General features: G+C 43.3%; 1 protein-coding gene across 1 annotated transcript in view; it reads right to left on the reverse strand.

The window, feature by feature from the left end:
- The window catches only part of ATG5 (autophagy related 5), a 44831-nt gene extending 26409 nt beyond the window's left edge, over window positions 1-18422 (reverse strand). Inside the window, exons 1-3 of the mRNA XM_066613078.1 lie at window positions 18159-18422; window positions 14602-14763; window positions 11542-11669 (exon numbers count right to left, since the gene is read on the reverse strand). Of these exons, the coding sequence (XP_066469175.1) occupies window positions 11542-11669; window positions 14602-14709 (236 nt within the window). The 5' untranslated portion in view covers window positions 14710-14763; window positions 18159-18422. The remainder of the gene's footprint in view (window positions 1-11541; window positions 11670-14601; window positions 14764-18158) is intronic.
- Between the last annotated feature and the right edge of the window lie 4313 nt (window positions 18423-22735).

Raw genomic sequence — 22735 nt, forward strand, 5'->3', positions numbered from 1 at the left:
GACTGCAGCTGGGCTTTTGGGGCCACTAAAAAAAGGCATCAGCCCAGGTGCCTCACGTTGGACCACACCAAGTTAAATGAATATAAAATCATTCTCATATATAAAAACACTCCCCTATACTAACTGCAGAATGTTGTCAAAGTCATAACACGTGACAATGGAAAAAGCATAATGATAATGTAGATCATTAACTCTGTAATTTATACCCTACCATCTGACAAGAAGCACTCTTATGTGAAAGTGAAACATTAAGTTTTAACATAGAATAAGGCTGCAATCATATACAGGCGTGCGTTGTTTAACAACCATCCGCTTAACGACTCACTGCATATATGTCAGCGACCAAAGCACAACAAAGAGGCTCTTAATGAGCCAGTCAGGTCTCCTATAGCCTGCAGCAGAGTGTCTGTTCACACAATAAAGAGGTTCTTAATGCAAAGAGACAGCAATCTACCTTCAGTAGCCTGTGCAGCCAGTGTCTGTTTATACAACAAAGTCACTAGATTGGGCTGAATGTTCGCTTAACATAATTGCATAATAACATAGATTGGAAAATGTATCCCCATCGTTAAGTGACGCACATCTGTACACACTTACCTGGAAATAAGTTCTATTGAACTCAGTGGGACCCACTTTTAAGTAGACATGCATAGGATTGTGCTTCAATGCATTCATACACACTCAGGGCTAGTTCAGATAACCAAACCACCAAAAATTTTCGAATCATGAACACAACCTAGATCATGCTCTCCACTCTATCACTTCAGGTCACATACGGTATCTTGCTTTGTGTAAATAATAGCAGCCTGATGGCTCATTTGCCCTGAGGGCTGGGGATAAGAATAGGCCCTCAGTTTGGCTGTACTTGTCGTAAGAGGCGACTGAACAGCCACCGGGTAGATGGGACTTGTTAGCCTGGGAAGGCAGCTCATCTGAGAGAAGGAAAACTCTGATCCCAAACCTCCGCTGCCTTGTGGCTACATCCAGTTATGGAAAAGGCTTCAGGAGTCAACCTTGAGGCAAAATCCGGAGCCGGAGTCCCTGAGGCAGTTCATGGCTGAACACAGTCACGTTCTGGCAACTCCAGCAACGTCGCTGGAACCAACCGTATTGGCTTCTGCCTTTCCATTGGACCATTTCAGCGATGTGGAGAGGGGGGATATGCTGCATGGGTAACAGTCTATCCTCCATACCTACTTTACCCAGGCTTTGCGCACTGGAGAGGACACTCTGTTCCAGAACACTATTCAGCGTGCGATACCATAGTCTTCCGAGACTGAAGGATGCCAACAAAAGATGGCTCATATGAAGTTGCAAGTCATGATTTACAAAACAGAATATAAAACTGGAATCTAATCAGATTTGGAATGAAATGTCACAGTTTTGCAAAAGGAAAAAAAGCTTTTTCTTTTGGAGACAAGTGGGAGCAAAAAGTACAGAGGCTCAGTAGGCTTTGAATAGTCTGAAGTAGCCAAGCATGTCAACTAGCCCTACATGCAATGGGTACATTCTGCATGAATGTGGCCAATTTCGTCAATTGCAATAAATCTCTGAATTGGGGCTGGGACTCTGGAAAGTAGTTGCATTTCCTCTGGAAAGTAGTGCATTCAGTGGGACATTCACTTAGGGACAATTCACATCTGAATCTTCCATGCTTTTAGGACATATGGAGTAGCCCCAAAGTCAAGTGCACAATCCTGTGAGTATGACTGCTGCCATCACCAGTGGAAACTAGCCTAACAGTTCATAGGAAAAGAATATTGCAGCCAATTGTTCAGACACTTTATTCAGCACTGGAACAGAGGATGTAATGGATTGTGATTCCAATCTCCAGAGACTCTGAACAGGATTTTCTCCAAAGAAAAAGAACCATTATTTTGAACCAATGTGTTTAGACATTACTTGTCATTCCCTGTTGGCCAAGAATTTTAGCAATTCCCAACCCTTTCCCAGGAAAACTAATAGCTACTACCAATGAAGGTATATGATGGTATCCTCTGATGCAGTCTTATCTGGTCTTGGCATGATAATCTCCCAGAAACAGAGTCTTGATAGTGGCTAAGAGACTGGAGTACAAATCAGGACTGGTTTGAATATTACCTTTGCCTTGGATTTGCTTGGAAATCTTAAGCAATTCCCTTCCTCTTACCCTCAACCCTCCCTCCATCTGCAGCATAGGGATAATGATACTTATGTTGCCACTTTATTGTAAAATAAGATTATACACTCAACACATTTCTATAGTGGTTAAGTGCTTCTGACATATTAAGCATCATCACTGTAGTGAAGGGCTCAATTCAAGAAGCAATATTGGCTATGCTTCTGGCTAGGCCTCTTCACAAGTTCCTTTATAAGACATGGCTTATGGGAAGAAAGTGCTTTTCCTAGCAGCAGAGTCAACAATGCCAAGGGATATATTTAAAATAGATTGGTTCTTATGTGGTCAGCAACTTAGTTAACACATTTTACTTCTTGAAAGTCAGAACTACTGCACCAGCAGTAAAATCTTTTACAGCTACTTTACTCAGGTGACAGATTTATAGTTTGCTCTGCCTCTTGACTCAGATAAGTGCCAGAATGATGTCTTGGTTTTGGACAGAGTAAAAAAAAAATCATAGTACAATAGCAGTCATAATTAAGAAATGGTGACAGTAAGCCCATTGTTAGTTTTCTAGCAAGCTTTGGTCACAAGTCTATATTCAGCTCTGCCCTGCTGATTTTCAGTTAAGCACAACTGGAACTTATTTATACTTTTAATCTTATGGGTCTCAACCTTCTAGCAGTCACTTCAAAAGAAATAAATAGGAGGAAACTAAGGGCACAATCCTAACCAGGTCTACTCAGAAGTAAGTCCTATTTTGTTCAATGGGGCTTACTCTCAGGAAAGTGTGGTTAGGATTGCAGCCTAAGAGGAAGTTGGTCAAAACAGTTACTTAAAGTTCTTCACATCAGTCCTTGATGAGTGCCCTCAGTTTCCCTACTCCTGACCTTCTAAAACTAATGTTTCAGCTCAAATTCCTAGGAAATCCAACAGGTTTTCAGTGATGGAATTTCAGTGTAGGAATGCTCATAATTGGCTTCTGTAAATCCCAAAACTAAAACACTTTTAGAGAAAGCCTGGATCTTCTACAAACAAAAACAATCCTACCATAACATTTTAAGATTCACACTGTCATGTAAAATATTGCAGCCATAAAGTTTGAGACCAGTTTAGGTGGCCATCTTATATATGCTGACCTAGAAGTAAGTTCCACTGAACTCAGCTGGGTTTACTTCTGAGCAGGCAAGCATAGGCATGTGGTGTTATTTGTCTTTAGGTCTATTGCCTCCACTTACAGAAAAGATTCATATTGCCCAAGAAGTTCAGAAGCTGGTTGGATGAAAAAATCTCACTCTATATCTAGCCTTATGGTCTGACAGTTTTACTGGTAATTTGACACAAATTTCAAGACAGTTGCTGACAGAAACTGAAAGTAGTAAACACTTAAAACTGACAGAGTGGAGGGGGAAGGTCCCTGAAGCTACAAGCCACACATAATTAGATATGCCTTTTGCAATAACAGCCTTCTGTCACCTCTACAATCTTCCTAGTTTTGCTCTTTCTTTCTAGTTGCAGCATAAAGCTAAAGGGTCCAGACTGTGCGACTATCACCAGTACCAAATTAAATATGCAATTTAATGATTTAAAAAAAAATTCAATGTTTATGAACAACTTGACAATGATTATTATTAAGAACACTGCTTTTCAACAAAAAGTTGAGAAGTGAATGAAGTAAAAGACGACAAGAATAAATTGGTTACCTGTCCCCATAAGGCTTGCAATCTAAAACATACACACACCAGAGACACCAGCAAAAAGACACTATGCTGAAATAAATACCAAAAGTTGCTCTATATCTGCTAAAATATAAGACAACGATCCATCAGAAGTTACTTCTTTGGCCAGTTAGAAGCATATCTACTAGCAGAATTATATTATTGCTGAAATGTGTTTGTGTGCATCTGGAACAGACATGTGCAAATTAGAAACTGTAAATCACCACTATTGGTCATTCAGATGTTACACTGCCATATAAAGATTGTGTTAACTATTTACCCTTTCCCTGGAGCAATGAAAGGCAAATAGGCACACATTATCATGCAGATGTTACATTGTCTTAGAAAATGTGTGACTTTACTACTTGTATGTTTCACATGCACATGGTGTAGTGGTTCAGGAGTTGCCCTTAGACTTGGAAGTTGGCAACCTTCAGTCTCGAAAGACTATGGTATCGCGCTCTGAAAGGTGGTTCTGGAACAGCGTCTAGTGTGGCTGGAAAGGCCAATTCAGGAGTGACAATCCCTTCCACACTGGGAGCAAATGCAGTCTGTCCCTGGTCTGTCTCCCTGGCTATGGGCCTTCCTTCTTTGCCTCTTTGCCTCAGACTGTTGGCCAAGTGTCTCTTCAAACTGGGAATGGCCATGCTGCACAGCCTGCCTCCAAGCGGGCCGCTCAGAGGCCAGGGTTTCCCACTTGTTGAGGTCCATTCCTAAGGCCTTCAGATCCCTCTTGCAGATGTCCTTGTATCGCAGCTGTGGTCTACCTGTAGGGTGCTTTCCTTGCACGAGTTCTCCATAGAGGAGATCCTTTGGGATCCGGCCATCATCCATTCTCACGACATGACCGAGCCAACGCAGGCGTCTCTGTTTCAGCAGTGCATACATGCTAGGGATTCCAGGTTTAAATCCCCACTAAGCCATGAAGCTTCCTGGGTGACCTTCGGCCAGCCACTATTTTTCAATCTAACCTAATTTACAGGGTTGTTGTGAGGACAAAAGTAAAGAAAGACATCATGAATACCACCCTCAGCTCTATGGAGAAGGAGTGGTATAAAAATGTGAAACTATATTCCTCTGCCCTTAGGAATATACTTTTTCAAGCATCAAAGACAGCAGAAGCAGAATTTTAAAAATCATGAGATGTTCAGATGTAATTTAGTCTTCATGTAGATTGTCAGATTTAAGGTAAACATGTTTTAAAGCCTTACTCTTTTGTCAAAGAGAAATTACAGGATATTAGAACATGATTATTCAGTAGGTCCTCCTTATCCATGGGCTTAGCATCCGCAGATGCCAAACCCTGGCTCACAGAGCCTCTTGGCCATGAAAGGAAGCCACTTCCAGTTCATGCCTGTGAAGATCATGTCTGGGAGGTGTTCTAAGGCCAGGGAAGGCCCAAGGCCTGCTCCATGGGCCTTCTCCAGTCTCAGAACACCTTCCAGATGTGACCGGAATTTGCACACACAAACCGAAAGTGATTTCCCATCTTGGCTGGGAAGCCTTCTGAAGATGCTGGGAGGCTGGCACAACCTCCAGAAGGTCTGGCAAGTCTTCCTGGTGAGTCCCCGTCTGTCTCCCCCCCCCCCCCCGGCGGATTTCATTATCAGCAGATTTCAGTATCAGCAGTTGCCATGGAACAAATCCCTCACAGAAACTGAGGCCCCACTAATCATGTTTTACATTATTGCAATCATTACAAGTTCAAAGAGGCCATTTCTAGAATATGACAATATGATTTAGGACACTAAAGCCAAAGAAGAGGGAAAAATCAGTTCTACAAACCCTAAAAGAATATTGGAAGTAATCTGTGGTCAGTATGTGAAATACTGTCGCTATCTATCAAGAACTACTACAATATTACAATCACACTCTGTAACAAGACAGTCCCAAAAGGGTTAAAGCAGATATCAGAGGTGTTGGCTGTAGATTAGTAACAAAGTAGAAGCCAGAAATTAATTCTAAGTTTGCACTTTAGCACATAAGTTTATTTAAAGACTTCATGCTGATAAAAAGGTTCATTCTGGAATTTTTTTTAAAAATGACCCATCTAACAGGACAAGACACAATCTAATAACAGATACGTTGTCATGTAGCACCATCTGCTGGTTAGGTTGCTGAAAAGCTAGCAGACAGTAAATTCAACCACTTAAAATTCACACATCACACTCAGACCTAACAAGTTAAGTACTGTATCTTCACATTTCAAAGAAATCATTCAGCAGCAAAACCTAGAAGCTTGACTCCAAGCTTATGCTCACATAAGGATTTTCCCCAAACCTCTCCATGGCACCCCCTCTTACAAAATGCACTCCTGTTGGCAGTGCTGGATTTAGACTTGGTGAGGACCTAAATCAGTGGTTCTTTGCTACCCACCATCAGTGTGGAGCTCAGCAACATGACAGTTTGGGCAGTTATGTGACAATGTCATCACATCACTGCCAAAACTTCTGGGTTGCTGAGCGTCTGCAATTTTTTTTTAAATGAAAAGACCGCCACCAGGGCCTCTGCATATTTGGGCGTTGTTTCATCATGTTCAAGCTGACAAGTGTGTTTTAATCAGCGAGAATGCAATGTGACAAGATCTGGAGCAGGCCAAAGACAGCTGCACGTGTTTAAAAAAGTGAAAGTTTGTGGCAACCTGGAAGTTTTGGTGAAGTGGCATGTAGCGTTATGTGACCCATCAAAAATTGGGTTGTGTCATGACCCACAGTTTGAGAAACATTGCCCTAAGCCAGTGGTTCTCACACATTTAGCACTGGGACCCACTTTTTAGAAATGAGAATCTGTCAGGACCCACCAGAAGTGATGTCATAACCAGAAATGACATCATCAAGCAGGAAAATTTTTAACAATCCTAGGCTGCAAACCTATCCACTTACCCAGATGTCCCATTAACTATCATTGTTAAAAGAATATAAATAGTAGCTTGTTAAAAGTACAGGCCTGTAACATTTCCCCAAATGCAGTCACATACCATAGTAGCATTGTCTAATAAATTAAAAATAAAATATTGAAATGAATCGGGACCCACCTGACATTGGCTCACGACCCACCTAGTGGGTCCCGACCCACAGTTTGAAAAACACTGCCCTAAGCTATATAAAGTTGGAGACCACTTATTAAAACATTACTCCAGAATCTGCTGCACAAGAGTAGACCTGAGCACACTGCACCCTTAGTCTCCACTCTAGCCTGCAGGCTGCCTTCCTGCTTATAGCATTTGGTTAAAGCAAGACATGTTATTGCTTTGCACAAACGTAATGAAGATAAACAAAGGTAACAGGCATGAGGAATCAGATATAGGGTTCCACCTTATCCACGGTTTCTTGCATCTGGGGGCAGGGGGGGCGGGAAGGAATGTATCTACCAGAGGCAAGGAACATTTTACTAACAGAAGACGGAATGTTTTCAGTTTCCCTCACAGAGAACTCCTGTCTAAAGTCAGTTCAGTCACAACTGTGAGGTTGAAAACACAAGGCACTCCATGAACAGCCCTTAAAATATTCATGCCTTGTCCTAGCATACCCCAGCTGTTTGGAGAACAGGCATTTATATATGTGTGTGTGTGTGTGTGTGTGTGTGTGTGTGTGTGTGTGTGTGTGTGTGTGTGTGTGTGTGTGTGTGCGCGCGCGCGCGTGTGTATACACACACACACACACACACACACACACACATATGTATAGGCTAGTTATGTGTGTTTAGATTTTGAAAACTGGATTTCCATGTAAATTGTTTAATGCAGTGATTCTCAAACTTTTTAGCACTGGGACCCACTTTTTAAAATGACACTCTCTTGGGGCTCGCCTAGCTTTATGAGACTTTAAAAGGGCAGGAGGTCTAGTCTAGAGGGTAGAGCTGACGTTTCATCTGAAGGTCACCTGTTGAAGATCACTGGAAGCCCCAGGAGTGGAAAGACCTTGACAAGCTAAGCAGAGCTCTTTTGGGTGAAAGCCAAAAGATGCCGGCTCTGAAGCTCTTTGTGTGGGAGGAGACAGCAGCCAGAATGTGACTAGACTGTGAGAAGATCCAACTGGAATGTAGTCAGTTCTTGGAAGACAGAACTTCTCTGTTCATTGTAAAAACTCTTTTGGGGGTTTAGAGAAAGCCTGCCCATGTAAACCGCCTTGAATGAAGCCAAGGGAGAAATCCAATGGCCAGAAAGGTAGTATATAAATACCTGTTAAAAATAAATAATTTATTTACAAGTAATATTTTTATTTACTTGAAAAAACTTGATCCATTTCTCAAGGAATGAGGCAGCCCTAATGAATAGCCTCAAGGCTTGAGGAGTTTAGTTATGTGACCCAGCCTTCCCCTGCCCTCACTAACTGTCATTGATGGATTTGGGGGGGGGGGAACACCAGAAAAGAGATCCTCAAACATTTCTCTCTCTATACAGCAGTGATCTTCAACCATTTTTTTTGCAACAACCCTAATATATAAATAAATAATACATGAGACTGAGGACACCCACTTTCAATTCTGCCCCCCTCCCATGACCTCCACCCATCCCCATTGCCACACATTCCTCACTCCCACAATGCCTTCCCAAGCCCTGTTCACTGTAACCAAACACTCTTATTAGAGAGAGTAAAAAACATTACTTTGAAGTAAAAGCAATTCTAGTACAATTGTTAAGAACCTGAGCAGAATTGGGACACTATCTCCTGGTACCTGAAGGGGTACACCAGGTGCCTTCCCCTTTACCTGGTGGTGCTCTAGTAGAGTGGTCTTCAACATTTTTCATTCCCATAAGTTGCTGCGACCCTACAACTAAGACTTTGCAACCCCATTGGGGTCTTGACCCCAAGGGTGAAGAACACTGCTATACAGTATTTACATAAGCTTGCAAATTTCAGGAGCTCAGCAATGTGCTGTGCAGTTATTAGCTATCTGATTTTTGAATAGCCTTAGGGCTTGAGGCAATTAGTTATCTGATCTTTCAATCTTCCCTGTTTTCACTGGAGGCTCTGCAGGACCCACCAAGAATCGAGTTATGACCTACAAAGTGGGTCCCCAACCCACAATTTGAGAAATGCTGGTTTAATGGAATAAGATTCTATAAAAATATATATAACTACTATAGGATTTTAGTGTCACAGGCTTTTATCTCAGTCTTTGATGGTCATAGTCAAGATAACTATATTTTTGTCCAAAGTAAGGTTGCAAGCACTTGCAAAATGAAGGCTACAATCCTATCCCCTCTTACCTGGAAATAGATACTATGGAATGTAATGAAACGTACTTCCAAGTAGACAGACATAGGTTTGGGCTGTAAATTTAGAACACTAACGATTGGTTCTAGATTAGGGCCTCCAAACTGTGACCTGCAGACCAAATCCAGTGTTACGAAAAAACCATCTGGGTGCAGCATGCAGTTTTCCATTTTGTGCCACAGTCACCTTTCTTCATGCCCAACCTTCTCACCAGGCAGCTGCTGCCCCCGGGAAATCAGGGCACAGAGGCATCTGGGCAACAGGTATCAAAAGTGGCTGTCCAGCTTGAGGCTATGAGATGATCGAATGTGAAGAAAGGTGGCTGCAGCATGGGAAGTGCCACACCCAGATGGCTTTGTTGTAGTGCAGCAGTTAGTGGTCTGGGGACCACTGCTCTTGATAAATGTGCTTTATTTGTCAGATTAAACCAAACTCGAGTATGCACCAAGAGGAATAAACATCTAACAAAAAAAATTTTCCCCACCCCCAAGGCAAAAGGGGGGAGGAAGAGGGTTTCAAGCAAACAACTTTTCCAAATTGCTGGGAACATCAGTTAGCTCTTGAATTCTGAACTTGATTTTTTTGAAGTTATTAATGCAGGAATAAGCAGTACATGTCAGCTCTCCTTATCTGCAGGTTTGGGACATGCAGATTTGACTCAATGTGGGCATTCTGGGGTGCAGGGAGGCCTTGTGTAGCCTTCCCATGCCTCAGAAGGCCTACCAGATTCCTCCAAAAGTTACTTCCAGTTTGGGCCCAAAACAGGAAATCTTCCAGTCATGTCTGCAAGGTCCTGTGAGGGCTGACCCACAGATTTCATTATCTGCAGGTACTGGTATCTGCAGGGGATATGGAAATGGATTCCGCATGGATACTGAGGTCCAACTGTACCTCTAAGATGCATGCCATAGTCAAATACTGATGCAGAATTGTTCGAAAGCAAAATGACACTTAATTACAAAACTATCATTAATCATTTAACTTTCCAACTTACAGGCTTGGGGGCAAGTATTAATTGGGACCTGAAATATCCTCATGCTTTTTTACAGAACTAAGAGCCCAATCCTATTGAGTGTGCGCCAGTTCACCACCAGCATGCACTGTCGCAAATGTGCCACAGTAAGGTTGCAGGCACTTACAAGATGAAGGCTTCAATCAAAACATGCCCAACACCAGAACTGGCCGAGCACAAGCCCGCACTAGGACAGTGCCAGTCGGAGGCCAGCATTCCTCCACCAGGCACTCTGTAGAAAGCACCTGGCAGCAGAGAGGTAAGCTGGGACATGGGAAGAGGAAGTGTTCTGGGGTGGCTGAGTTCTGAGATCCAGAGCCCCATGTCAGGCTGCCAGGCTTGACCCAAGGCTTCTTGATGCTGGATAAAGAGCAGCCACAGAGTCAAGTAGCCCCAATGAGGGACTACTTCCCTTACTTGGGGAAAGGGGCTGAACATCCCCTTCTCCTGAGGAGCCAGCAGCAGCTGCCCAGTGTGCACAGGATACTGTGGCAGCCATTTTTGGTGCTGCAGCATCCCAGGATTGGGCTGCCCTACCATAATAAACTGATGAGATCTTAAATTTCACAGAATCAAGAATTTTACATTAGAAGACATGTGAAACCTGACTAGCAACTATTTCACACTGGTAGAAACAGAATCATGATAGATTCACTAGAATCAGTTTCCATTTAAAGAGAAGGCATCTTGTCTAATGGTCCAAAGCAAAAAAGACCTTATGCTGTTTTTATGGCTGTTGCAAAGTACGACATTCCGCACAGTTTGGTAAGTCAGTACAGGGGGTGGGAACAAGGCGGAAATCAAGACAGGGAAGAGGGTGAATTGAGGCTGAGAAGAGGGTAATAGAGGCAGCAAAGCACCAATGATATCCTCCCCTCCTCCCCAGGCCTCAATCTGCTTTCCTGATCCACTTGAACTTGTATCAGCTATATAGTTGGTGCAGGTCTGAGTAGATCTATTCAGGTGGCAAGGGAATAAATGTTCCCTTACCCTGAGAAAACCTTTAGGGCCTGAAAATCCCCCACAAGATACAGCAGCTGCATCACCATGCGGGGAGTTACCTAGGATTGGGCTGCCTGGATAGTTTTCCAATCAAATACGTACACCAACTGTTGTTACTAGAAATCTTGCAATAGCAACTATTAACTAGTACCACTTAATACAAGTACATAATGGAGAATCACCTGCACGTCATCGAAGAACACAGGCATCAGGACCTCCCCCCAAATGACTTCAGAGAGCAAGCAAGTTGGTATAAAAAAAGACAGTCTTTTAAATGTACTGGTACCAATCATATAGGACTCATAAAGGTTCAGTACAGTCTGGAACAAAAATGTGGCATCCCTCTTCTACAATGTTGTAAAATCCATTTTTAGTATTTTACTCACTATTTCAAAATAATTGCAAGGTTTGGTATGCCTTTTCTAATCTGCCCATCATCAAGAACAATATTCAGGCAGAAAATATACACACATATAATTATCCAAAACTCACCATTTTAGTGGAGTACCTTCATATTCAAACCATATTTCCACAATATCCTCTTGCCTCATAACCTTCTGAAAATGTTTTTTCACTTTGTCCGTTACAAGTGTCAAGTAGCTTACTCTAGGTAAAAGCAACTGGAAGAAAATGTTAAGAAATATTTACAGATTTTACACATTTGACAGAAAGTGTTTGTGGCTTGAAGTTTTAAAAAATTATTATCTTAAATGCAGTACTATCATGCCAATTGGAAGCAATGGATGCAATTAAGCAAATGTGAGATGGGGAACAGAGAGAAAAGAAGGAACTTGCTCCAGGCATTGCATATTACTGCAGCTACAGCAAGGCATCAGCATTTTCATCACCACCATAGATCATAGGACTGGGTATTCATCATTTTTAAATAAGAACGTAAGAACATAAGAACAGCCCCACTGGATCAGGCCATAGGCCCATCTAGTCCAGCTTCCTGTATCTCACAGCAGCCCACCAAATGCCCCAGGGAGCACACCAGATAACAAGAGACCTTCATCCTGGTGCCCTCCCTTGCACCTGGCATTCTGACATAGCCCATTTCTAAAATCAGGAGGTTGCACATACGCATCATGGCATATAAAATAAAGTAGCATCTTCAACTGCACAATTGCATCTTCTTCAACCCTTTGTAATGTGTGCTTACTTAACCACATGGTTGTTGGATACATACAAGCAACTGCACATTGACATCCTATTCATATGTTCACTTGCAAGTACGTTTTCGGAGTTCTGTCATTTCACTTCTACTGCCAGGAACTGTGTCCTACTGCAGTAATTTCAACCTGGTGGTAGGAAAGAGAGGCAAGACCCCTCTATTAGACTACACTGGAGAACACACAATTTGCCTCTGAAATGAAAATAGCTAATCTTTATTAATTTTGATGTGCTAAACTGAACACAAAAATGACAATGAAATTTGTTGATTGGCTCAAGTTCAGGAGAAACTAAATTCACGGCATATGTAGGTGGTGGGAAAGAATGGGACGTTTACTAATATATGTCTATGGAACTGTCTATTGCAGATCTCACAAATAAATAGCCAATTTTGCATTTTCATTGTCATGTTTGTTTTCAGCACCTCAAAATCTATAAGAAATGACTAATTTAATCTTGGGGGGCTGACCTTTGTAAATATTTGTTGTCCAGTGATTATCAATGACCAACTGCCATTTGGCTCCTTGCCTCCAATAAAAATGTCCTGACTGCAGCAATAGCAAGGTTAGCCATCAAGGCCATTAGGACCACTATGATACTGCAATTAAGGTCAAATGTGTTCATTGAATAATTGCCAACAACCACTTCCCTTCTTTCATCTCCCTAGTTCTCTGTTTAAGACTTTGACCACCTACGGGACAGTGAACCATCTTCTCATACTTTTTGCTGTGTAAACTGCTTTACTTTTTTTTAAGCAGTTACTTATTTTTAAGTAGTACAGAAATCTAAAGTAAATAGGATTACATTGTTAAACAAAAATTATCAAAGCAAGCACCACAGCTATATAAGTTCCATTTAAAAGGAACTTTAAAAGATGTCTATCCTCAGAGAAATCAGAGAATAAGGAACACATTCTAGCTATGGAACAAGGAGATTAATATGCATCAACAAGAGACTGCTACTTTCAGCAAAAATCAGAACACAATGAAAATATAACCATATTTAGAGCAAAGCTTCTTGGGTACAGGCTGATTCGGTCTTCATTTGATTAACAAGTGCTCAATTGTATTGCAGGTTTTTCCAAATACAATTCAGCCTTGTATTTTCAAGTTGCTGCTACTTCTTGGGGAAAACACGTGTATGTGCACACAAAAGGAACTACCCAAGTGCTGCAGAAGCATAGAAGGAAACAAATACAAATAATGACTAAGCAGGCATTTAAGCTACAGTTCCTCAGTGCTGGTTATATGGATTCCACAACTGGAATTCCCCACATCTTTTTCCAAAAAGCAGTTGTGGGCAGCCCCCAATCTGAACTGTGGCTGAGGCACAGGCACTGAGGCTGAGGATTTGGGACATGCAGTTTTCCAATGCATGTCATCAGTAATCCATGGAATGAATGCTTAATAATGCTGGTAAAGGCATGCCCCCATATTTGAAGGGTTCTGTTCTGGAACCCCCTGGGGTTAAGTTAAACTGCAGATATGGGAGAACGCTGATCCCTGCCCTCCAGAGCTGAGGGAGCTCTGCTATGCTCACCTCGACTCCAAAGGGGATGTGCATGAGCAGAGGGCCTGTGGACACAATCAGCGGATTAGTGAATTCGTGGATACGGCTTTGTGGATACGGGGGCCCCCTGTATTATTATTATTCATTAAAAATATTTATGCACCACATTTTAACAAAAAAAGTTTTGGCTGTTTACAGACAAAATCAAATAACTAAATGTCTCCCTGTCCCAAAGGGCTCACAATCTAAAAAGATGCAGAACTTATTCCAGTAAATAGTCACTGTAAAGACACTGTGCTGGAGTGAAAAGGGACAGTTACTCTCTTCCTGCTAAATATAAAAGGAGCACCACTTGAAAAGTGCCTCTTGTTGTACGACCAGGCTCTGCCATTTTGACTAACATAAAGGAGGTTTATATAAAGGGGAAAATCATTAGTACAGGGGTGTCAAACATAAGGCCCGGGGTCCAGATGCGGCCCCTGGAAGCTTTTTATCTGGCCCTCAGGCTCTCAGCTGCTGTGGACTGCTGAGGTGTTACCGCTGAAACAGCTGCCCACATGAAAATTGGACTTCCCCATATCTTGAAATATGATCAGAATTTGCGTATTTTCTCTTTTGTCATTTGCTGCTAATGAGTTTCTATGTGAGAACAAAGTGCTTATTTCTGACCATCATCTGCTTAGTGATGTCACTTCCAGCCCTCAGCAGGCACCCTGAATGCTAACTTCGGCCCTCTGTATGAAATGAGTTTGACACCCCTTCATTAGTACCTATTTGTTAAAAAGAAATAAGCAACACATCATGTTCCTCAAGTTTAGGTAAGGACTAGGTATTAATAATACTACTCTACATTTTTAAAAAAATACTTACATAGTAAGGTTCAGCTTCTCTTTCAGTAATCTCATCTTGATATAGTGTAAAACAGGTTGGTATTCGCCCAAACCACACATCTCTAAGTACATCTTTGTCATCTGTCATTCTTCCAAGTAGTACAGAAGCACATGAAGGCTAAATTATTCCCTTAGAAAAACACTACAAAGAAACAAAACAAAGACAGTTTAATAGAAGAGTGACCAAATTGTATTACTCTTCATAACACTTCCACACCACAATAATGAGGGTGTTACATTGAGTCCCTGAGTTACGGACATCCAAGTTATGGATATCCACACTGGCGCTTCTGCGCAGGCACAGTCTATCTACAGTGGTATTTTTGCACAGGTATGAAAATACTGGCCATTTCAATTTACATAGGTTCCAATTTCCAGAAACCTCTGAAACGGAACTGGTTCTCTACCTTGGGAACTTAGTTTTTGAATGTACAGATGGTTGGCTGAAATGGTTCAGGAAACATTATCACCTAAAACAATGAAGATGTTCCCAAAAATATAAAGCCTAAATCTCTTAAAAAATAAGAGCCTGTTTTTACTAACAAGTATTTTTATCTACAATAATTAGTTCCTAAGTTCTCAGAGCACAAGGCAAGACTTGTCTGCTTTTTAAAACATACAACTTGTTTTGGCTGCAATCCTGTGCATCCATAGCACATATGGAAGGAAAGCGTGCACATAAACCCAGAGAAGGTCTGAAAGTTCTTGCTGTAGTAGAAATTTACTTCTAGGCATGTGCACATTTTCCTTCCAAATCATTCTGCATCTATCTAGAACAGGGGTCTCCAAACCTTTTGGCCAGAGGGCCGCATCAAATATCTGACAAGCTGTTAAGGGTCGGATAAAAAAATTTAAATATAAAATTTATATAAATAGAGATAGAACTTAGATGAGTGAATAAATAAATGAATGGGCTCATTTATTAAACCTCTCTGGCCCTTGGAACACCTTCCAGACATTACCAGAGCATAGTTACAGTCATGTTCAGCCAAGTGGGCCAGAGGCTTTCAGGGGACAAGAGGCTGGCCATGGGCCGGATAGAGGCTTGCCACGGGCCGCATCTGGCCCCTGGTCTGGGATTTGGAGACACCTGATCTAGAATATAGGATTCAGCTCATAGCTTCTTAATGCAAGAGCAACTCTCCTCCATCTAGTCCAGCATTGTATTTTCAACTGAGATCTGCCAGATGCTTCAAAGGAGCCAATAAGAAGAGCATGAATGCAAAAGCCCTGACCCTTGTCAACAACTGGTATTCACAGGTATATCGAGGAAGAAGCATGGGAGTTCTGCAAATTATCACAACCAATGGCCACTGACAGACAAATCCATGAAGAATCTGTACAACTCTTTTAAAAGTCATTTAAACATGCTGTGGTAGCAAACTTTACACACTGTTTTAAGTAGTACTTTTGCCTACACTGAACTGCTGATCTGTTTCATGACTTCAAATGCTTATATTATGAGGAAGGGTGAAAATAAATGTTTATTTCATTTATGGTTTCAGTAACTTATGATTCCATTTGTTAATGCTATTGCAATTTGTCAGTTAGCTCTAAAACTTTATCCTTTGTCACTGCAAATTGACTTAGCTTCTCGGATACCCTCCTCAAAGACAATAGGTCAAGTATATATTACTCTTCAACATCTTTGGATGAAGACAAATGCAAAAAATTAAGTTTGTCCTGCCACCTCTCTCTGGCCTTTACATTAATCCCTGGCTGTTGATAGTGCATACCTGGCTGGTTTTCCATTTATAATATATAATTAACCTACTCCAGAAATTTGAATCTGACAAATATTTCTTTAAACAGAGCAAAGTTATACTTTTAGTTTTAACAATAAAGTTTATTTATATAGTAGATGGTGAAGCATACTCATTCCTGGATCATCATCAGCAATTTCAGAAGACTAGCAAAACCAACACTTCAAACTGAAATGTGGAGGGAAATAAGTTACAACAACTGAAGCAACATGTTTTTTTTCCTCAGTTGTAAGGTGCATGTTTTCAAGCACCTGAGAATGTGAGCACCACAATCCCAAGACCCAAAAAATGCAACATTCATTCCCCCCCCCAAGCATCAAGTTATTAAAAGAGTGCTGTTAGAGACTTGCAACACTCCACAGCTACACTGCCAGACAGTAGGCAACTGGGATAGCATCATAGCCACCTACTACACACAGAAGGCTATCAACAGACAATCAAGTTTATTGACGGTACTAAATGCTCTTTATGTTTTGTTATTATTATTTTTTAAATAAGTGGGCTCTACTAAAAAGGAACTACCTCTCCCCCATAAGAACAGCACTGTCTTGGACAACTGTCATCTGAGTGGGGTGGTGCCAGCTATAATATCCCAGTGCTATTAAGGACACAATCCTGTGCACATCTACTCACAGTCTGAGATTAGCTGGTCACTCATTATGAGGGCCATGTAGGAAATTTTTTCTGTCATCCGAATTGGCAGTGGATGGCAATTTTTTCACCTACCCTACACTGGAGAGGGAGGGAAGGCATATTCAGTAGGTTTCATGAATTAAAAATTGGTCACTGTGTTTAATAAAGTAGTACAAGTTCAACCTAATTGCAATCTGATGTCTTTGTTGGGGGATGCGAGTGTAAACAGAATGCCAGATGCAGGGGAGTGGCAGTGAGAAGCAAGTTCTTGTGGCCTTGTATGTGCTCCCTGAGGCATCTGGTGAGATACAGGAAGCTGGATTTGATGGGCCCTGGGCCTTATCCAGCAGGCTCTTCTTATGTTCTTACTCAAAAGTAAGTTCCATTGTGTTCAATGGGGTTTACTACCAGGAAAGTGCATATAGGATTGCAGCCTGGGTCTGATCCAGCAGGGCTCTTCTTATGCTCTTACTCAGAAGTAAGTCCCATTGTGTTCAATGGGATTTGCTCCCAGGAAAGTGTGTACAGGATTGCAGCCTGGGCCTGATCCAGCAGGGATCTTACTTCTTATGCTCTTACTCAGAAGCAAGTCCCATTGTTTTTAATGGGGCTTACTCCCAGGAAAGTGCGTATAGGACTGCAGCCTGAAACAGAATCTGGGAAGGCCTTCAACCCACACTAAGTTCCTCCCAATACAAGATGCTTCTGCGAATGCAGCCTCCAAGCTGAGCAGGATGGGTGGGCAGCAGAAGGGAGCATCCACCCCCCATGACCTGCATTAAGTGCCCCTTTTAGGGACCTCCTGGCCCTTCTCCTAGAGCGGTTCTCAAGACAGCAGGCTCAATGGGGGGCACGCCTGCCCCTCCACGCCTGGGGCCCCTCCACAGAGCTGGGAGCCAGGGCAGTTCCCTGGACTGCGGATGTACACGGGTAGGGCTTCAGGAGCGGGTGGGAAACTCTCCCAAGCCCTGCGAGGAACGCCACTAACAGGACGCTCAGCTAGAGAGAGGGGCGCGGTCCACGCCTCAGCCGAAGCCCCCGGGGAGGGGAGGGGGGCCTTCCTCCCACTCCCCAACAGCCATCACCTCCTCCTTACACAGAACCAGGGGGAGGGGACAGCGCCTCGCGCAGCGACCGTTACCTGACAGTTGGCTTCCTCCCCAACTATTTCCTTCGGGGCGCGCGCAGCCTCCGTTCAGCTTGGCCCCGCCCCCTCCCTCCGGCAATCGCAAGGCAGGCAGCTCAGGCCTTCCCTTTAAAAAGCCCCTCCGGCTTAGGACCCTCGCCTCGGCCCCTGGACCGCACCGTTCGCCTGTCCTTCCCACGCAGCCCCGCCCCCCCGTCGCTTTCCTCCTGCGCGGAGGCGGAAAGTCAAGTTCCAGGCTAGGCACGCGCCCTAAGAACCCGACGGCTCTCGGCTGCTCCGCAACCCGGAAGTGGCGGCCGGGATTGATTGTGGAGACCCTAGAGCCAGGAAAGGCGAGAGAAACAAAGTGTTGGCTGCAGTTGGAACTTCCGGGTTCTTAATGGGTGTTTTTTTTAAATCTTCTCCAGGGGTGGATGTTCCCATAGAGAACTACCCCGGAGGCTGCTGCAGCTGCTGTTCCTTCCCCCACAGCAGCAGCAGTTCCTGTTCCTTCTAAGTCAGCTCTTTTCTTGTGGGCTTGAACCACTGAGACCTTGTCCTGCCAGTGCCAGCTGCAGCCTGTCCCTGCACTGTGGTGAGGGGGGCAGGTGGACCTTCCTAGGGGAGGAAGAGAGAGACCGGCCCCTTTTCTGTGTCGTCTGCTGTCAATAGTGCAGGCCCCACTTGGAGGGCTGGCTGAGGCTGGGCTCCCAGACAGAACAGCACCAAACACCCCTCAGGCTGCAGCAGAAGCCGCCCTGCTTCCTCCTCAGAGCCCCTCCAAACCCTCTCAGTGCCCACATTCAGCACTCAATTGCATGCAGAGCTCTGGCACTCCATTGATTTGCATGTGGCCACACTGCAATCCCAACCACACTTTCCTGGGAGTAAGCCCCATGGACTAATGGGGCTTACTTCTGAGAAGACATGCAGAGGATGGGGCTCTCAGGCTGCAACCACACTTTCCTGAGAATAAACCCCACTGAACAAAATGGGACTTACTTCTGAGTAGACCTGCTTAGGCTTGTGCCCTGTGGTTTGTTTGTTTTTTAAATTTATGACCACCACTACCACCAGTCCCCTTTTTTTTGAGAGGGACTCACAGCCCAAGCCTATGCATGTCTACTCAGAAGTAAGTCCCATTTGTGTCAATGTGGCTTCCTTCCAGGAAAGTGTGGGTAGGGTTGGGCTGACAGGCAGTGCTGTCCCATCACAGCTATGCTAAATCAGGGGTCTCCAAACCCTGGCCTGTAGGCCAGATGCAGCCCTCGGCCAGCCTCTGATCCCCTGAGAGCCTCTGGCCCAGTTCACCAAACCCAATCAGAGTTGTGCTTGTAAGGTGGGGGAATGGGGGTCCATTTAAGTGTGTACTTTATTTCATGGGCTGTGTTTGTGCTTGGAGAAGTTCTGGACATTTGAGCCCACACATTTATTCATTCATCTAAGATACATCTCTAATGTATCTATTTAAATTTTATATTTAATTTTTTTTCTGGCCCTCCACACTGTGCCAGATATTTGATGCAGCCCTTTGACTGAAAAGTTTAGAGATCCTTGTGCTAAATCATCAAAGCATGCACGCTTGGAATGCACAATGATGGACTTTGAGGATGGGAACTTTGGAGAAAAAGCACTTTGCTCAATGCGGGGGACATTTTTGCACAAGCTGTCTGCTGACCTCAAAAAATACAGGCTTTGAGTACAGGTAAGGTGCTTCTGGAGCTCTCCACAACCACCCAACTGACACTTATACAAGGGGTATACCACTATACTAGGGGTGCCCAAACCCCAGCCCTGGGGCCCCAGCCTCTGGCCCTCTGAGCCCGTACTGGCCCAACGCAACTGCTTTCAGCGTGAGGGTGACTGTTTGACCACAGCGTGAGCTGTGGGATGAGGACTCCCTCCACTGCTTGCTGTTTCACATCTGTGATGCAGCAGCGGCAGAGAAGTGCAAGGCCTTTAATAGGCATTGAGCTATTATTGCAAGACCTTCATTCATTCATATAAGTTCATCTTTAATATATTCATTTATGTAAGCTTATGTAAATTTATTCAAATTTTAAATGAAAATTAATTCTTTTTTTCCCTGGCCCCCGGCACAGTGTCAGAGAGATGATGTGGCCTTCATGCCAAAGACTTTGGACACCCCTGCACTATACTGTAGCACACTAACAGGAGATGCAAGAACAATGAATTTGGAAAGGTAAGTAAAGTGGGGAATACCTTGAATGTTGCAAATCTCTCCGTCCCTTTTCAGGATTGTCAGTTATGTCTTGAGTATCTCAGTAGCTAAGAGCAGTGTCCTTCACCCAGGGAAGACAGGGGAGTGTGCTCTCCATCCATAAATGGCAGGCACACCACTCCAAACATTGCTGCAACTGGCCAAACACTGACAAGACTTTTTGTTTTTTAGGATTTCAACCTGAGCACACAGAGCAGGGAGGAAAAAACAGTTATTGCACACACAGTTCCACTGCAACTGCCATAGAAAAGAGAAAGACATCACTCTGTCCTTCCATAGGGGATGAGGTGACTGGGGCTAGAGCACGGCATGCACATCTAGAGGTGCTGCCCTCTTCATTCACAAACACTGGCCATGCATCAGGGTCCAGAAACTGTTAGTTGCTCAGCCACTAACCAATGCCTGTTACTCTTTCTCCCTGCATCTCTCTTTCTCTCCACATACAGTGTGTAGATGACTGAGTTTGACAGCCTAACCAGCCTGTATGCCCAGTTTGATTCAAGCTGTTTCTCTGTAGGGTTGCCAACTTGTTTCCAGCAGGTCCCCCATAGCTTTGTAGCCATTTATTATTATCCACCCATTGAGTGTTAAGTGGTACAGGTATACTGCTTCTAAACATGGAGATTTCATTTAGTTTTCATAGCTAATAACAATTGTTTAGAGCAGGGATGCCCAAGCCCCGGCCCTGGGGCCACTTGTGGCCCTCAAGGCCTCTCAATACAGCCCTCAGGGAGCCCTCAGTCTCCAATGAGCCTCTGGCCCTCCAGTGATTTGTTGGAGCCCACACTGGCCCGATGCAACTGCTCTTAGAGTGAGGGCAACTGTTTGACCTCTCGCGTGAGCTGTGGGATGAGGGCTCCCTCCAATGCTTGCTTTTTCACATCTGTGATGCAGTAGCAGCAGAAAAGGAAAGGCCAGCCTTGCTTTGTGCAAGGCCTTTTATAGGCCTTGAGCAATTGCAAGACCTTCATTCATTCATATAAGTTCATCTTTAATATATTCACTTATGTAAACGTATGTAAATTTATTCAAATTTGAAATATAAATTAATTCTTTTCCCCCCCCCCCGGCCCCCAACACAGTGTCAGAGAGATGATGTGGCCCTCCTGCCAAAAACTTTGGACACCCCTGGTTTAGAGTGTCCTTCAGTTTGTCTGGGGTGTGTGTGTGTGTATGTGTGTGTGTGTGGCGCCTGGATACGTTATGTAAACGTTGGATTTCTTAACATCTGAATATTGTCATTCTTTGTTTCTCATGAGACTATGGGCCCAGTCCTATCCAACTTTCCAGTGCTGATAGAGCTGTGCCAATGGAACGTGTGCTGTGTCCTGCAGTGGAGAGGGAGTCCTGGAGGGCTACTCAAAGTAAGGGAATGTTTTCTTCCCTTACCTTGGGGCTGCATTGCAGCTGCATCAGTGCTAGAAATTTGGATAGGATTGGGCCCTATTATGATAAATCTCTTTTCACTAGTTTTTTCCAACCTACAAACTAATACAGCCTATGATGCAGCCTTTGGCATTTCTAACCTAATAATTCAAATACTCATTTCTAGTCAGTGGAATGGTTTAGAGTAAAAACAAACAATGCCAAAGCCTCTGACCTCTCAAGATGTAATTACCTTAATGTTGTAGCCACAACATCCCTCCTTCATGCTTAACTATCCACCTCTCCCATTTGTTGCAGAACCAGAACTATGATCCACAAACCAGATGAGTAGGAATACTTGGCTCCAACAGGATTAAATCAGTTGACGTCCAAATATTCTGCTTTAATTTTAGTGTTGATTGAAATCTGCATTAGATGTGTTTTTTTCTTAGACTTTTAAGCTATGCCAGAGTAATAGCCTTTTTTAATTGTTCAAAAGGATAATTCATATTCATAGATAGAAAAAGCAGATATAAAAAACATGGAGCATCAGTTATAAAGAGATAAAAAGACCCCATGGTAAGAGTCTAACTTCCAGTACTTCCAAAGAAGCAAGTAGTTTTATCTATGTGTGACTTCAAAAGAAATACATTTGCATTGCTTTGAACGTCCCTGATGTAATTATGCATTCAGGGTGCGCTTCTGTGAGAATGATAGACTTGGATGGAACTAAATACATTTGAAAACTGGACAGACTAGTTCTAAACTAAATAAGGGCCATATCCTAACCAACTTTTCAGCCCTGGTGTAGCTGTGCCTATGGGGTGTGTATTGCATCCTGTGGTGGGAGGGTAATTATGGAGGCCTCCAAAAGGTAAAGGAACATTTGTTCCCTTGCCTAGGGGCTTCATTGCAACTGCACTGGCACTGGAAAGTTGGATAGGATTGGACCCTAAATGAGACAGAACCTCATACTGAAGCAGAC

Source organism: Tiliqua scincoides, chromosome 1 (assembly GCF_035046505.1).
Source record: "Tiliqua scincoides isolate rTilSci1 chromosome 1, rTilSci1.hap2, whole genome shotgun sequence".
In the NCBI taxonomy this organism is placed as follows: domain Eukaryota; kingdom Metazoa; phylum Chordata; class Lepidosauria; order Squamata; family Scincidae; genus Tiliqua; species Tiliqua scincoides.